At 41.7% G+C, this 17876-nt stretch overlaps 1 protein-coding gene across 2 annotated transcripts in view; it reads left to right on the plus strand.

Annotated features, from left to right (window-relative positions):
- The first annotated feature begins 1412 nt into the window (after nucleotides 1–1412).
- The window catches only part of RAB8B (RAB8B, member RAS oncogene family), a 78042-nt gene continuing 61578 nt past the window's right edge, over nucleotides 1413–17876 (plus strand). The window contains exon 1 of one of the 2 annotated variants that reach the window (XM_003827936.6): nucleotides 1413–1678. In XM_003827936.6, the coding sequence (XP_003827984.3) occupies nucleotides 1555–1678 (124 nt within the window). In that variant the 5' untranslated portion in view covers nucleotides 1413–1554. The remainder of the gene's footprint in view (nucleotides 1679–17876) is intronic. The other variant, XM_003827937.6, reaches the window with a different exon arrangement.

Genomic DNA, 17876 nt, shown 5'->3' on the forward strand with positions numbered 1-17876 from the left:
CACCCCCCCTTTTCTTATTCCACTAATGGTGGAGTCCACTGGTTCCCTTAATAACCTCTAGCCTTCCAGAAGGTGTTTCCTTATAGCTAAGGTAAATGTCTGGACCAGTGGTTCTCAAATACTTTGGTTTCAAGACCCCTTCATCCTCTTAAAACTTATTGAAGACTCCAAGAAGCTTTTTTTCACGTGGGTTTTACCTGTCGGTATTTGACATATTAGAAATTAAAACTTCGAAGGGAGAACAACAGATGAGAGACAGAGAGCCCTGGCAGGGTGGACTCCTAGTCCCACACCTTCTTAGCCTTTTGCTTCCACATTACCTGAACCAGTCAACACCCCTTTCACAACAGCTAATCCGGTTGGGTTTCTGCCACTAGCAAATGAAAGGGGACTGAACAATACATCCACAAAACAGAGAATTAGCCTAAGACAATAAATAATAAAGGATTAACTTGAGTATAACAGAATGCTGTTTCCTCCCTATATTCGTCATCAATTAAGTGAGAGCCTACTGAAGAGTAATGAATATTACCATCACTGCTAACAGTGCCTTATGGGTTTCAAAGAACTTTCACATTTAGTATTTAAGTTTCACTGGAACCCTATGAAGTATCTTGTTTCATATCCATTTTACAGATGAGAAAACTGAAATGTCCAGTGCCTGCATGACTTGTCACAGCGGTTATGCAGCAGAGCCAAGACTAAATTCAAATCTTATTCTCTAAATTCCCGTGGCCCGCCTCACAGGATGCTTGCAGTTTGATGGGGCACAGACCTGTAGCACAAGACTTCCCAGATTTAAAAATCCATCCTCCTGCGAGGAGAGGGGAGCGATCAGCGTAGCAGATTCTCTAAATACTCATTGTATTTGGCTCTGGTCTGTGTGGCGTGAAGAAGGGGGCACGAGTGAGGTTCGAGTTAGCATGGTAACCATTCTTTCTCAGCTCTGTGACTGAGGGGCTGCGGGAGGGGGTTATAGTCGTGCTGGGCATGGCCTCGGGGAGAAGCTGGATAATGCCCTCTGCAGATAACCCGTAGGCTGCGCCACAGCAGCGCCAAGAAAAGAAAGCATCTCTGCTCCAGGTCTCGGCGGAAGAGATGCGGGAACTACGGGGCTCTGATTCTGAGGTCCTGGATTTGGAAGGCGTCTGCACACAAAGAAATAACAAAGTTAAGTTCCGGCGGCTCGACCAGCAGAGTACGAAACGGGGCCTCCCTTCCCAGCTCGGGTGGAAACGCCTCCACCCTGTCACCCCGCCCATAACAGGTCTTTTATCCGCTGGAGCCGCACGGACAGTCCTCGCGGGGCACGCCCGAGGCTCCCCGGAGGAACTACAAGTCCCATGAAGTCCCGGGGCGCGGGCGGTGATGACGAAGCCCTCGCCGATTGGCCGCACGGGGCGGGGCGCGCAGGCCTTCTCCGAGAGGAGGGGCGGGGCGTGGGGCGGGGCGAGCAGCGGCGGATTGGCGGGCACGCCCCCTCGCCCGCGGCCCCCTCCCCGCCTCTCTCCACCGCCTCCTCTGGCTCCCCGGTCAGAGGGCCGGAGCGAGAAGATGGCGAAGACGTACGATTATCTCTTCAAGCTCCTGCTGATCGGCGACTCGGGGGTAGGCAAGACCTGCCTCCTGTTCCGCTTCTCAGAGGACGCCTTCAACACCACCTTCATCTCCACCATCGGTGAGGGAGGGGCCGCGGCCCGGGACCGGGTAGAGAATTGGGGGGCGGGTACTAGGGGACGGGGAGAGGGCGGGGGGCGCTTGGGAGCCCGGGAGAGGAGACCCCGGGGACTGCAAGGTGGCGGGGGCACTGAGAGGGGCGAGGGCGTGAGAGAGAGGGGCGAGGGCGTGAGGGAGAGGGGCGAGCGGGAACGTGAGGCTAAGGGCGAAGGGGGAACTTGGGGGCAAAGGAACGGGAAGGGGAACAGAGGAACAAGGACTAGGGGTATTGGGGGAACGAGAGGGTTCGGAGACTGACAGGGAGGGGTCTCTGAGGGACAAAATGTGTTGGGGGGAAGACGCAGGAAATCTCATGTAGAGAGAAGGGGATAGTGGACGTGCCAATGATTAAAAGACAGGAGAGGAAGGAAATGTGAAGGGGGAAATGAGGGATGGGGGCAATGAGAGGGATGTGAAGTAAAGGGACAGAGGACACAAGGGACAGAGAGGTGAGAACCAGGCAACTGGAAGGGAATTCAGGGGAATGAGCGGTCAGGAGGTGAGGAAGAAGGGGACGGCTGGCCACAGGAGGTCTGGACTGAGATGTCGTAGGAGGGGACAGAAGAAAATTGTAGGTGGAAGAAGAGTTCAAGGGATCAGAGGGCAGAATGAGGATACTTGGTGGAGAAAGTAAAGGGATCTGGGTGTGAGACGGAAAGGAAAAGAGGAAGCAACATCATAGTAAAGGAAGGTTGAGCAGAGAAGACAGAGGAGATGGAAAATAGAGGAAATGGAAAGTAGTGGGGCGCAAGACTTGCTATAGTAACTGATTACCATTTTCTCTTTACTTCCTTTGGATCAAGTGCAGGAGAAAGCAAAATGTGACTAATGATGGAATAATGTCTATAGAGCGTTAATTTGTTCTGTGAGTGTTAATGGATGTTAAGGGAATTGGTGACTTTTGGAAATGATGTGGTCAGGAAAATATGGTTCACCTCTTTACTACCATCTCCTGAGAAGCAAGACTTCTCAGTATTTTAAATCCTTCGGTTTGAATGTTTAACAGCTTCTCAGCCAAGGAATTGAACTTACATTCTACCTGCCTCCCTGTGTATTTTGCTTTGGTTCTAATTATTGTTAAATGAATCACAACATGTGATATACCTCTCAGTTACTTCCAATTGAATCAAGAGTTTTTCTGATCCTGGCTGGGAGCTGTCCTTTCTACTTTTGTATTGGAAGACACTGTGTTCAGGTAATAAGATCTCTTAACTTATCATGAACTGAAGACCCAGTCAAAGCTGGTTTTAAGCTTTTTTAGAAGTGACCACCTTAACATCATTTCTCCTGTTAAATAGTTGCAGGTTAATTAAGGACCTTAAGAATACCTCAGCTTTTGGTTGTGTTGGTGATGTTTCTGGCCTCTAATAGTGGCTTATTTAGTCATCTTTCGTATGGTTCTTACAGCATATTTCACCATGAATTTCTGGGTTGGGAAATAATAGAGAGCTAGTGCTTTGGTAATACGTGTGTTTAAATATTTGTGTATTTTTAAGGATAATTTATCTTTTTTTTAAAAAAGAGTATTTGGTATAGAACACTCTTTAAGTATTAGTAAAGGCTATGGTTTGTTTGCTCATTCTGGATTCTTTCATATAGATTGAATGGTCTAAAATCTCCTGGGTGTTATGATGTCTGGGCTTAGGGAAGTTTGAATTGCAAGTTCTTGGCAGTCAGTCTTGAGTGGGACTTTTTCTTTTCTGAAAAAGCAGATTTTAAATGTCATCTCTCAAGTATATTCCTAAGATTTGGTGGTAGCTGCTGGTACAGCAACTAAAGGGTGTTAATTTTTGACATTTGTATTAATTTCAAAGCCTCAAATAACAATTTTTCATTGTTGAATGCATACTGCAGTACAGATGGTAAAGGATAATTTCTAACAAGTTGAGTGGGTGTCCTTTTGTCCATTCTGTATTTGAGCCTCCCAGAAGTATCTCCTGCCTTGAAAGTAAGTGAATCTCGCTGATGCTGTTTTTGTTAAGCTTCTTGGACGACTTGCTTGTTTGTAATAGTTTTATTCGTTTTCTCTTTTTCCCTTAATTTTTGTCCCGTGTTTCCTGTAAGGGTATCTGCTTCCTTTTAAAATAGTAGCTTTTAAAAAATACTTTTCATTTTGAAGGGTTCAAGTCTATCAGTGGGTTTCAAAAAATGATGGAAATGAGGTTCTTTGGAGGGTGACAGCTATGAAGGCATGAAAACCAGTGTCCTGAAACAGATTAGAATAGGAAGTGAACATGAAAAGGAGGTGAATCTCATGTGACATCTTGGTCTTTATATTTTCTGTGTGGTGGACGTGGTAAAAAGAGGCGTGAGCTGTGTCTTCAGTGGACGTGGAGGAGGGGAAATCCCATACCTCTTATTTAGCGCCAGAGCTCCGACAGGAAGTGGTAGCACACTGCCTTCAAACTGCAGAATTATATAGAAACCTAATGCTCTGCAGTCAAAATTAAGCTGGGAAAATAAGGTGAACGTTAGCACCATTCTGGTTCCACGGACTCTTCACTGATTACAAGTATAGATTTTGAGTGTTGACATCTCTAGCAGCCACTCCCTCCATGCCCCTCACCTCATTCCCAGGTGATCTGAAGTTACTGAGGTGACAGCCCATCTCCTCCCTAGTCATGAAGTACCTAAGTGTGTAAGTTCCTGTGCTTTTCTGACTGGGTTTTGATGAGGTCTGCCATAGCATTGCTGACAGCACTTGATAAGCTCTGTGTCATACGGAAAAGATGTATTTCTCAACGCCTGGGGTTTGTGTGTATGTGTTTTGGTAGATATGTATGGGTGTCTGTTTCTTCCCATGAAGATACATTTTAAGTCTTAATTTTGCTTTGTCAAAGTTTTAGTAGTTTTAAAAATGGTAATCTGCCATCTTTCGACACTGTTTTGATAGGGGTTCTGTCATCACGAAGGGAAGGAGACAGTCATTTTGATTCCAGATACAGTTGTCTCAGAGATACTTTCTTCTTCTCACTTCTCTAAGGTCTTGCTATTGGCTGGGTGTGGTGGCTCACGCTTGTAACCCCAGCACTTTGGGAGACTGAGGTGGGAGGATCACTTGAAGCCAGGAGTTCAAGACCAGCCTGGGAAACATAGCGAGACTCTGTCTCTACAAAAATACAAAAATTCACCAAACGGTGTGTGCCTGTATTCCTAGCTACTTGGGAGGCTGAGGCAGGAAGATCACTTGAGGCCAGGAGTTTGACACCAGTCTGGGCAACATAGCAAGACCCCATCTCTACAAAAAGTAAATTAAAAAATTAGCCAGGTGGAGTGGTGCACACCTTTAGTACTAGCTACTTGGGAGGCTGAGGCAGGAGGATAACTTGAGCCCAGGAGTTCAAGGTTATTACAGTAAGCTATGATTGCACCACTGTTCTCCAGCCTGGGAGACAGAGCAAGATTCTGTCTCTAAAAAATAGATAAGTGAATAAATAAGGTTTTGCTATCTTCTCTGATATCTCAGGTCCCTTCATTTCCTTTTTGCTCTTTGAGGGGTGTTGGAAGGTAGATTTTCTTGTATCTGACTTTTTGAAGATCTTCTAGTATATCTGTCAATAGTTTAGTTAACTGTGAGGAAAGGATGTTTTATCCATTTGAAATTATTGGTCAAGTGCCTAGGACCAACTCGCCTTTCACTCCAAATGTTTGAAAATTGAATTTTTTTTATTGGCTCTAAAAACCCTTATGTAATCATAATTAACATTTAATTGGCCGAGCGCAGTGGCTCATGCCTGTAATCTCAGCACTTTGGGAGGCCAAGGCAGGCGGATCACAAGGTCAGGAGATTGAGACCATCCTGGCTAACACGGTGAACCCCGTCTCTACTAAAAAATACAAAAAATTAGCCGGGGGTGGCAGCGGGCACCTGTAGTCCCAGCTACTTGGGAGGCTGAGGCAGGAGAATGGCGTGAACCTGGGAGGCAGAGCTTGCAGTGAGCTGAGATCGCACCACTGCATTCCAGCCTGGGCGACAGAGCAAGACTCCATCTCAAACAACAACAACAACAACAACAACAACATCAAAAACATTTAATTAAGTGCCTGTAAAATGTAACATAAAGACAACTAGGAATGATGATACAGTTAGCTATAGATTATATTTCCTATGGGAAATGGATGCATTTTAATATTGATATGAGGGCATACCGACGTCTTTAAATGGCTCTGGACAGAAAAAGGTGCTGGTTTAACAAAAAGAGATAACCCAGCCCTGTCCTCTTGACAGGACAATCAGAGCTTCTTCCCTTTGCCGTCTCTCTGCTGCCCTGCCCCCTTCTTCCTGTTAGGTATTTCCTGAGTGGTTTCACTATTTAGTATAGTCATAGTTTAACAGCAGAAAGAGTCTTAGATATTATCTACTTTATTCCTGTCCCAATTTTATAAATAAAAAAAATGAAGGTTTAATTGACACCCTCAAAATTACACAGCTGATTATAGCAGATCCTGTAGTGAAACCCCAGATCCAAGTCTATGTCACTTTTCACAACTGAGTTGCTACTATTCCTAATCAGTATGATTATCCCCATTAATTCAAGTCATCACCTTTTCCAGGGAAGAATTAGAGTTTGCACATACGCCTTTATGTGAGGAAAGTTAAGACATTTCCGTTTCGATTAGCCAAGTCTGTTCAGGTGAATAGCAAATGTTACTACAATGACTCTGAGTTCTGTTGGAGTTTATACTGGAATAACTCAGCGCATAGCTGTCCTTTGCCCTTTCTGTGTCTATAGTTTCACATTAGGAGATCAAAGTGTATCCCATCATTAAAATTTCTTCCATACGTAAAGTAACTAATGAAATCATATTAATGGGGGTATGTTAGTAATTGTTGTAGCTTAGTCTCATCAGAGTACTTTTAGACATTTTATTCTGTAACACTGGATATTTTTCTTGGGTTCACTTTCCTTAAAATCAGGGGTTAGCACACTATAGCCTATGGGCCAAGTGTGACCTGCAGCCTGTTTTTGTGTAGATCACAGGCTAAGAATGGTTTTTATATTTTAAAGGTTATTAAAAAATAAAGCAATATGCAAAAGAGACCATATGTATCCCACAAAGCTTAAAAATATTTACTAACTGGTTCTTTGTAGAAAGTTTGCTGACCGTTACTTAAAATTAAAAACTGTTTTTGGTTGGTAGCATTTCAAAGCTTTTATCAAGACTTATTGACTGAAAAACAAACTTTGTCATATTTACATTTTTATCCAAGATGATATCAACATTTGGCTGAGCATAATCCAGATATGTAGAGCAAGTTGATTTTCATTTTCATAGTTGTTTTCCTTGGTTTCAACTTCTCAAACAAAAAATATGCAAGGAACATGCAAGTTCATATTGAACATTTTGTACATAAAGCCTTATTTTAATGTCATTGTGTTCTTTCAAAGCTGCCAGTAGATTTCCCATCTAAGCAATAGCATTGATAACGACTCTGGTTCAGAAAAAGTAGAATTTAATACTTGATCATAAAGGGTTAAACTCATCTCTTCAATCAATGTTCTAGTGAATGAAAAAAGCCTTCCTACATATAAAGGATGGGCATGGGGAAACTGAGTCTTGGGTACAAATATGGATCTGTCTGAAGAATGTGTACTTTAATGAAGAGCTTCACCAGCTGTTCTGCAGGCAGCAAGTCAGGGAGGAGGTTCTCTTGGCAACAGCAGCGAGATTGTTTGGATCCACTGAGAAAAGCTGGAGGGAAATAGGTTTAGATATTGTTTTAGAGGTAAATAAGTCTAGTCTTTGAGGACAAAGAAAAATTTAGCAGTATATTTTTGAATTGAATCCAATAACTGAATCTGAAAAGAACCATAGATCCTGAAGTGGATGAGCAGGGAGCTGCTGGCCTTAGGCCAGCTCGTATCTAGGTCTCCCTGTCTTCACCCAGCTCTGGACATCAGCTCTCCTGTGTGTGTTAGAACTGTTACTTGAGAATATTTTGCAGGAATAGAGTTTTCATAGCATGAGAAGAGGGTTGGGGTGAGGATGGGGAAGTAGATTTTAGGTGGCGAGTAATGTGGAGTATGATATCACTAAGCTTCGGAAGTGCAAGTAGCCACGGAAATGTAAAAAGGGAAATTCAAGGTAAGATTGTAGATTCTTACTACCTAGGTTAGGGGTTGCAAACTCACATGGTTCTGGTGGGAACTATGAGTAAGGGGAGTGGACCCAGAATGGGAAGCAGCAGGGTGTGATGTGGACCCTGGATTGTATGTATTCCCTCTCTTAGGGCGTGGCTGCTTTTTATTTGCAGCTTTACCATTGCCATGCTGGAAAATCATCACATATTTCAAGATTTGCTGAAAATTTCTCATAAAAACTCAACTTTATGGGCAATTAATAAAAACAAACAAAAAACAATGTGAGGGCCATTCCATAAGGGCCAAACAGACATGTCTGTGGGCTAGATGAGGCCTGTGAGCTACCAGCTTGCAAAGCAGGCATGGCCATCAAGGATGTATGGTGGTTACAGTACTTTAAAATAGATCCTTTATCAGAGCTGGTATTGACATGAAAAAGCCTTAAATTATTTTCATTTTCCAGGCAGATGAGGTGGACTAGTATGTTTGGCATTATGGAGATAGCATGTTGAATTAAGAGCAATGGGCATCTGCCGTTCTAGCTTTGTGGGCTTTGGGGAGTCAATTATCCTTCTAGGGCCTTAGTTCCTTATAACAGAGTGTAAGAATACTGTGTCTACCTTTCAGAGTTGCTGTGAGCTCCTTAAGCAAAAATCAAGTCATATTCGCCTTTTAAATCTCCAAGGCCTGTATTAAATGTCTGCACATTGGATGAATGAACGGATGAAGGGATGAATTGTGAAAGCCCTATATGAGCTGTAAAGCATAGCTTGAATTTGTTACTATTCTCTTTCACAGTATTATAGATGATTAGATGATATTTGAGTTAAGATAAAAAGTGTTTAATTTGGACTCTTAACACAGGAATGTTACTTACCCCAGTATAAAATGCTACGTATCTTTCTATAATCAGTTTGAAAGGTTTGTTTTAGAATATCAAAGATATTTTACTTATCTTTCAGTCTCCATAATAAGCTGTTTTAACACCCAGCTTCCAACCCCCCACTAACATAAATACCAAATAGAAAATGAGTGAAATCACTGGGTTTGCATTATAAGAGCCATTTCAGCTTTGTCTCTGCCCATTAGCTTCAAACAATGCAACAGATGCCTGTTAACAGTTTCATGCCCATTTTTAATTAGCAGATGGAGCTGTGTTTGTGTCTGTGTTCTGCCCAGCACTCATTTGAGTGACAGGGTAGTGAGTGGATTAGACCTGGACTGGGCGTTTGGGTTGAATAAGGCCAAATTCTATTTAAAAAAATATTTTTATAAATATTTTTACATAGAGCCCTTGTGTATCTCACTGGAATAGCATATGTCTATAGTACTGATGTTTATGGTTATGTTTTATTCTCATCTTACAGGAAAAAAATGATCATTTTATAGTTTAAATAAAGGGTTTTCTTTAGTCTTGAAACTGTCTTGAAGTGGCTTTCTTTTTTTTTTTCTTTCTTTCTTTCTTTCTTTTCTTTTCTTTTTTTTTTTTTTTTTTTTGAGACAGAGTCTTGTTCTTTCGCCCAGGCTGGAATGTGTTGGTGCAATCTCGGCTTGCTGCAACCTCCGCCTCCTGGTCTCAAGCAGTTCTCCTGCCTCAGCCTCTGGAGTAGCTGGGACCCCGGGTGCACACTACCATGCCTGGTTAATTTTTGTATTTTTTATAGAGAGAAGGTTTCGCTGTGTTGTCCAGGCTGGTCTCAAACTCCTGAGCTCAAGTAATCTGTCTGCCTCGGCCTCCCAAAGTGTTAGCATTACAGTGAGCCACCACACCTGGCTGAAATGGCTTTCTTTAAAGACCCATTTCAATATGTTGGCATAGTATGTTGAGGAATATGCAAAGCTGGGATGAAAAATGTCAATCCTGATGGATTGGTAGTGGCTGCCAGGAATGCTGTGTTCTGTTGAGTTCTGAGGTCCTGTCTGAGCTCAGCAAGGCTGAGGGCTGTGATGGATTCCTAATGTCTGCCATGGACAGTAGGGAAAGAGAGGGAGGGCGGCAACTTCCTACACATTTGCTGTTTTCTAAAATGAATAGGTAGCTATTTGCTGTCCAACATGTTATGGCTAAATTTCAATATTAGTAATATTATTAGTAAATAATTATTAGATATAGTATGTCTGGAGAGGTGCCCTTTTCCTATGTTCAGTTTTGTGTTTTGGGATTTTTCTTATTTCAAGTTGAATTAATAAGAACCTGAAAGGAGGTAGGTACCTGGTTGTACTTAGAGGAAGAAATAAATCTGCTTTTCAAAAAAAGTTACTTAGTTGCTTGGGACTTCCTTTGCGAGGCCGCATAAAGTGGTGGAAACAGTTTGGGAACAGTTCTCTACAACAGCTCAATTAGCTGTGATGAAAGTATTTTCTTGCTGTCCTACTTGTAGCATTTAGCATTAGTTTAACTAGGCACTTTGGTATTTACCTGTTTACTGCAACTTTGGACATTTTCCTGGGAGCTCTCATCTTCCTCGGCCCAGAAGTTTAATTCTTGACTCTCAGGGAAAATGCTAACACTCTGCTTGTTATCATGTTCATCGTATTTAGGCTTGCTACCACTGAGAAAGCCTGGATAATGGTGGTACTTGTGGTCTCGTGACAGCATTGCAGGATTTCAAAGCACTTTGCAAAAGCTCAGTTAGGTATGGAATCCCACTTCATTATGATAAAAACCATCTGCAGAGCTGTTAAGCAACGCGTAGTATTGCACGGCCTTCTGCTGGCAAAGCTAGGACTGGCGTGGCTTCCCATATCACTTTATAATTTTGCATATTTTGGTGAAGAACTTGGCGGTAATTATTTTAATAAATCATAGATGTTATCCTGATGTATAAAGTGGAAGGACAACTCTGAAGATATATGGTCAAGTTTTAATGTGAAGTGTTGGATAATCTATTAAAAGTTGAATTGTAAATTCGTTTCTTATGCAATATTTGTTTATCTGGAATGGATATTGCAGCATACTCTAATCTCCTTATGCACGCATACATACGAATACACAAAATCCATTACAAAAAAAAGAGTTTGTGTTGGGAGATGTCAGTGACTAACCCTTCTGTAATTTGTTTATTGCTTATGAATTTGGATGTGATCGTTTTTTATGGTTTTCAACAAGGAATCGTTTACTTTTTCTCTTCTAAATATCTCTGAGTAAAATCTTGATACAGCATGGAAAACAATTCTTTATTGAGAGTCAACTGTTCCCCTTTTGGAATGACTCCAACCACTTTCTTGTTTCACTGTCTGTTAGCATCTCACCCATACCAAGATTTAGAGAGAGGGGATTGGGTTGGGAAGAGAAAAATTAAAACATTTCCCTTCCCCTATCTCTTTGGCTACTTGGTTCAGTCTCTTTTTGCTTTTGTTAGCAGTTGGAGTAAACTATTGGATAAAGAGTTAGAAATGTCTCTGTAAAATAGTTTGAGAATTAATAGTGACCTTTGACTTCGATTTTTCTCTTACATTGTTTAGAACTAGATAATTTTTTTAAAATTGGTGCCTGTCTCTGCCATAGCCAGTAATGAACACAGACCAGGGTGTTGTCCACAAACAAAATAATTTGAGTTGTTGCATTCCCTATTTTGTCTACATCATTTTGAAAATTTCCAACCTTGTAGAAGGATGAAAAATTTGTGGGAAAAGTGAAATAATTTCTTTAACATGCACAAAATTCCATTATAATTAAGTTGAAAAACATGCATATATAAATATATATAATATCATCAGAGTTATGTCTTTATTTTGGCCCTTCAGCGTTCAACTTTGGGTTTTTTTTGTTTTTTGTTTTTTGTGGGCTTTTTTTGAGACTTTGTCATCAGTCTGGAATTAGTGGCCTCCTGTGCACTACCACGCACAGCCAATTTTTGTATTTTTTTGTAGAAACTTGGCTTCACCTGTTGCCCAGGTTGGTCTTGAATCCTGAGCTCAAGTGATCTGCCCGCCTCAACCTCCCAAAGTGCTAGGATTACAGGTGTGAGCCACTGCCCCCGGCCAGCCTTCAACTTTGATAAGCACTATTACATTTTACATTTATGTTGTGATCTTATTATATGATTTACCATTTTTTGTTCAAGTTATCTCTTAATTCTTATTTTAAAAAGTACGTAGGGCTGTGACAAACAATTGGTTTGTGTTTTGAATTATTCATGGCACAAACCCCTCCTGAAAACATCAGACTAGACTTTTCTGATCATGAAGGGTGAGTGCAGGCCTCGATGGTCTTCAGGTCTCTTCTGGCTGCAGCATTCTGTGAGTCTGTGAAATCAAACAGTGTCTATAAAAGGGTTTGTCCTTTTCTTTCTTCAGTCAATGATTGTGGATGAGGATTCTTTGCACTGGTAGACACTAGTGTTTTGATGACATGAAGACAGAAGAAGAAGTAGCATTAGTTAATTCAAACAAGCCTGTATTGATCTTGTAAATTGGCTAAAATCTTTGTTGTACTAAAGAGATTGCTTAATGTTTTTGAATCCTATTCTTTAAAATGCTTTGGTTTGAGTAATAAAGCTAAATATCACCAGAAAGATAACTTATTGAAAATTGTAAAAGTATTTCTTTGAGAAGAAATGTATAAAGTATTTTCAAATAGTCTCATTTACTTCCTATAAAACATGGTGAGGCTAGGTGCAGTGGCTCACGCGTGCAATCCCAGCACTTTGGGAGGCCAAGGAGGGAGTATCCCTTGTACCCAGGAGTTCAAGACCAGCCTAGGCAACATAGTGAGACACTCAACACCACAAAAAGAAAAAGCATGACAAGACAAAAAAAAAAAAAACCTCATGGTGAGATAGGTGAAAAATAGTCTAAAATAATAGGAAGCCCTTTGCTGGTGCTAAATTTCCATTTGACAGATGGTGGGCCTGAGGCCTAGAGGCATCGGGGTTGCCCAAGGTCACACAAAGCCTGACATTGAGCATTTGTTTTTTAATTTCAAATCTATTTTCTCTTACACCCCATCTGCCTTCATTTCTCTTGCTATGAAAAGACACTGATGGTTTGGCATACAGTCTGGGCGTAGTCAACATTTTGTGGGAGAAAAGGAAGGAATTGGACTAGGAGATCTGGGATGCAAGTATATATTCGGCCCTTGATTAGCCTTTTGCTTTGGGGTTAAAAGGGAGTGGCTGGGGGTGGGTGAGGTTTTAACTAGATTTCCAAGAACCTCTTTCCTCCTCGCTTTTGAAGTTGGGGGTGGGGGTACTATATTGGTTTGTCAGTCAGCTACTCATGCCAAACATTAGGTCATTATCACTTTCACTAAATTCACTCATTCAACACTTTTTGGTCTGCAAAATTTTGAAACGGGAAAGAGTTAATGAATACCCAGGCAATTTTAACACAATGATGAAAAAGGCTACAAAGGAGTAAATCTACGTGTTATGAAAGTGTGCAGAGGAGAGGTCGAGGAAGGATTCTAGGAGGGAATTATATCTCAGCTCAGATTGGACCCCAAAGGAGGAGTTAGTTGGGTAGAATGGAAGAGAGTAAGGAAGGGAGGCTCTCTGGGCAGAGCCACTCCTGCCCTCCAGAGAGATAGCATAGCCCTTGAAGGAGGAACTTGAAGACATCTTGTTTGGCTGAAGCCTCAGGTAAGTGGGGGATGTGACAAGAGGTGAAGTTGGGTCATTAGAGGGCAGAAGAGCTTCTAACCTTATTCAAGAGTCTGGACTTTATCCTGGAGCAGTAGGGAGCCACTGTAGAATCATATATGGGGAGGCCAATTAGGACGTTAAGAAACAACATCATTTGCCCATTCCCTTCACTTGGACCTTTGCCGTTTACAAAGTACTTTCACTTATGTTATTACTTTATGTAAACTACTCAATAATCATATAAGGTAGAAGGAGATAGATATCTCCTTGTTGTAAATAAGGAATCTAAAGTTCTGAGAGGGTAGTTGACTGATTAATCAAGTAAGAAGCTAGAGGGGCCAACACGTGAGCCTCGCACTTCAGTTCTGGACTGTACTCTAGCTGCAACAACCTCTTCCTCTCAAAACAGGTGCTGGAGTTTTCCACAGGACTCTGTGTGTTGGGCACTTAGCCATAGGACCAGCCCCTTTCAGTGGTCTATAATAACTATTGGCCGGGCGTGGTGGCTCACACCTGTAATCCCAGCACTTTGGGAGGCCGAGGCGGGCGGATCCACGAGGTCAGGAGATCGAGACCATCCTGGCTAACACGGTGAAACCCCGTCTCTACTAAAAAAAAAAAAAAAAAATACAAAAAATTAGCTGGGCGTGGTGGCAGGCACCTGTAGTCCCAGCTACTTGGGAGGCTGAGGCAGGAGAATGGCGTGAACCCGGGAGGCAGAGCTTGCAGTGAGCTGAGATCGCGCCACTGCACTCCAGCCAGGGCGACAGAGCGAGACTCTGTCTCAAAAAAAAAAAAAAAAAAGAAAAAAACTATTAAAACTGACCAACAAACCCTTGAAAAGTATGTTGAGTGGGAAGATGAAATCAACCTCTCCTTGGACAAGCCTGAGTAATAGCTAATGCAAACATGCATCAAGTTCCCTCTTGGCCCCCAGAGGTCAGTGGACTTGTGGTTTGGGTCTCCTGGTTTCTAACTCAGGCCCTTAGGAAGCAATCAAATATGTGTGCAGCAGAATGGGAACAGGAGGGGACAGAGTTTAATTATGAATCTGACTCTTTCGTGAAAAGGAAACTAATTGTATCAGAAATCTCAGTGTTGTCTGTCCACGTGGGGACTGTTGGTTTGTTATGCTTGTATGCTGTTGGCCTTAGACTACTAAGTGCTAGGAACAGCTACCTTAATTGTGAGCTTCCTTCCTTTGGCAATTTAAGTTTAAACTTCATGTCAGCCTGTCCTTTTATTTGAAGGTGAAATTGTGTCTATTCTAGCTTTTGTTTGTAAAAACCTTGTTTGGCAAAGTTTTCCTCGCAGACACAGTAGCATTGTAAACTAGATGAACACCTGATTTGTTTAAGTCTCCATAATGCCTCTGTGATCCAGAAAGCAGAGAAACCCGAGCAACTCAACTTTTTATATAACAAAGTCCACTTGTAAAACGCATGAGCTTGCCTCATGGGGAAGTCTCTGAGCCCTCTCTTAGCCTTTATAGTCTTGATTTATGCAGTGGTCATTGGTTTCTCTATGGCCCAAAAAGATTAGGAGCAGGGCTGAGGGCCTCTTGGAGGCAGGCCACCAACATCGGAGAGGAAAAAGTGGCAGTGTGGGACTATGGAAGACATTCATTATGTGACTTCAGACATGTCAACAGTAAACTTCCTGGGCTTTTATTTCTTCGTGTATGAAAAGGAAATGTTGTCCTAGATACACTGTAAAGTCTCTGTCCAAACTCTGATCCTAAGTTATAACCAATGGACTTACTGACAAAATGGAAAAAGTAGACATAAGAACTCAAAATAATGGTGTAGCTAAAAGAACTTGGGCTTTTGAGATAGAAACTCCAAAGTTCAAATTCCTATTTGAAAGCCTTGGGCAAATTATTCAGTCATTTTCTTTATTATAAGAAGGATAGTAACTCCCTTGTAGGACTTTTATTTTATTTTATTTTTTGAGAATTGAATGCTGTTACTGTCTGTATGATGTGTTTGTCACATGGAAAGCACACACAAAAAGTGTGTAAATGCATATGAATGAAATCAGCCCCTAGTTCACTGAGGGTAGGTCCAGACAGCTGTAAGAACCTTGGTAATCTTTGGGGGCTTCATTGTTACAGCACTTTATTTTAATAAGAGCTAACATTTATTGAGTGCTTACTGTATACCAAATTCTAGGCATTAACATTATTCATGGATTGACCCGTTTAATTCTTGCAACGCGTCTTAGTTGTGTTCCGTTATCCCTATTTTCCAAATGAGGTAATTGAGGCACAGAATGTTTGAATAACCTTTCAAGGTCATATAGCTAGTAAACGGCAGTCTAGTTCCAGAATCCATTTTTAACCCCCATGTTTTTTTTCAATCCCAACAGTGACTCAGAAGTATTTTTTCTGATTCATTATCTTCAGGGAGGTGGTATGGTGCAGGGTGAACTGTGGGTGCCACTCCTTACCAGCTGGGTGACCTCAGTGAGGTTTTTAACCTGCGTGGTCCCTTAGTTCCTCTTCTCTGCAGAGGGTTGTCGTGGGGTGGTTGAATGAAGTGCTGTGGTAAAGCATTAATGAAGCACAGGGCCTATCACGCAGTCAGGCTCAGTATAAGGTGAGGTTTTTTTTTTTTTTTAATCCAGGTAACATAAGAAGCACCTGTTAGCATGAGTTCCATACAAAATATGAGCGGGAGCATTCATTTTGGTTACTTAAAGGAATGTATGTCTGTTTTCTAGAAAATTACTTCTTAATAAAATTTAGGACTACGTGCATTTTACAAAGCTAGAATTGGAAATATTTGTCTTTAAATTCATCCCCAGAGTGATGGTGATTATCCCCTACATCAGCAGGCGTAAGGAGGCATTGAAAAATCAGCCCTTGACCTCGGGTGCAGCATGTTAGTGTAATATCAGGAGCAAGTTCTTCCAGTTGCTGCAGACTCTCAGGGCATCTTGAATTCCTACTTTGGGTGAAAACATAAACAAAAAACAGTGTAGAACACCCTGTCTAGAAGGGACAAATGTTTCCATTTAAATATTCTAGTTCAATACCCTCTGTTAGGGCCCTGAATTTTAAGTACAGTGAGTTTCTGAGTGAAATCTCCTGAATTTTAATGAGTTTGTTTGCATACATGAATTCGAACAATACATTAAATCTTAAAACATGGTAGCTGATTTTAATGGAGTAAATTACCCAACTTGAAAGTTAGTGAATAGGTTTTTCTTTCCCTAATAATCAAGATGCTGCTTCCATCTCAAAGAAGTCATTAATCATACTTTTACAGTATCAATACATGCTGTTAGTTTCTTTTTCATCTTTAAACTGTCTCAAGAGATTTAGGAAAAGAAATGTGCATAAGTGAGCATAAAGTGTGATTTCCTCCATTTAACACTTTTTCTTATACAAGGATGAGGGCTGGGTGCAGTGGCACATGCCTATAATCCAAGCACTTTGGGAGGCCGAGGCAGGAGGCTTACTTGAGCTCAGGAGTTAGAGACCAGCCTAGGCAACATAGGGAGACCTCATCTCTACAAAAGAAAAAATAAGAAAATTGGCTGGGTATGGTGGCTCATGCCTGTATTCCCAGCACTTTGGGAGGCCGAGGCAGGCGGATCACCTGAGATCAGGAGTTTGAGACCAGCCTGGTCAACATGGTGAAACCCCGTCTCTACAAAAATACAAAAAAAGTTAGCTGGGCATGATGGTGGGCACCTGTAATCCCAGCTACTCGGGAGGCTGAGGCGGGAGAATCGCTTGAACCCAGGAGATGGAAGTTGCAGTGAGCCGAGATTGCGCCATTGCACTCCAGCCTGGGTGACAGAGTGAGACTCCATCTGTAAATAAATAAATAAATAAATAAAAATAAATACAATTTAAAAATTAGCCAGGTGTGATCATGCGCCTGTAGTCCCAGCTATTCAGGAGGTGGAAGTGAGAGGATTACTTGAGCCCAGGAGGTTGAGGCTACAGTGAGCTATGATGGCACCATTGTACTCCAGCCTGGGCAACAAAGTGAGACCCTGTATCAAAAAACAAAAACAAAAAAATACGCACACACACACGGGATGATATGTGGTAGGGACAAGGGCATGAAGGGCCTCAAGGCAGTGTAAGGAGGATAGATTTTATTCTGACCATAGTTATGTTCAGGGAAGTGACACATTTTATTTCTTTGCTCTGAAAACATGTCAGGTTCATAAGAAGTGACACATTTGATTTATAATTTTAAAAGCAGTTTTAAGAGAGTTCATTTTGAAGTTTAATGGCACTGAAAAACCATGCCATGAAACTCTGAGGTCCAGTCTGTTCCCTAAAATTTTGATGTACCCAGAAAAGCATATTGTAAAAAATGTTCAGATGGTAAGAGTTTTACTTTCTAATAAAGCATACAGATTTGTGATGGGGAGTTCAGTTCATGGGCAGTAAAAGCAGTGAAATGTGCCTCCATGGTGGAAGAGCAGGAGCTTTCAGGGCCTGTCATACCCAATTGGAAGCTCCTGGAGGACA

Source organism: Pan paniscus, chromosome 16 (assembly GCF_029289425.2).
Source record: "Pan paniscus chromosome 16, NHGRI_mPanPan1-v2.0_pri, whole genome shotgun sequence".
NCBI classification, from domain to species: Eukaryota; Metazoa; Chordata; class Mammalia; order Primates; family Hominidae; genus Pan; species Pan paniscus.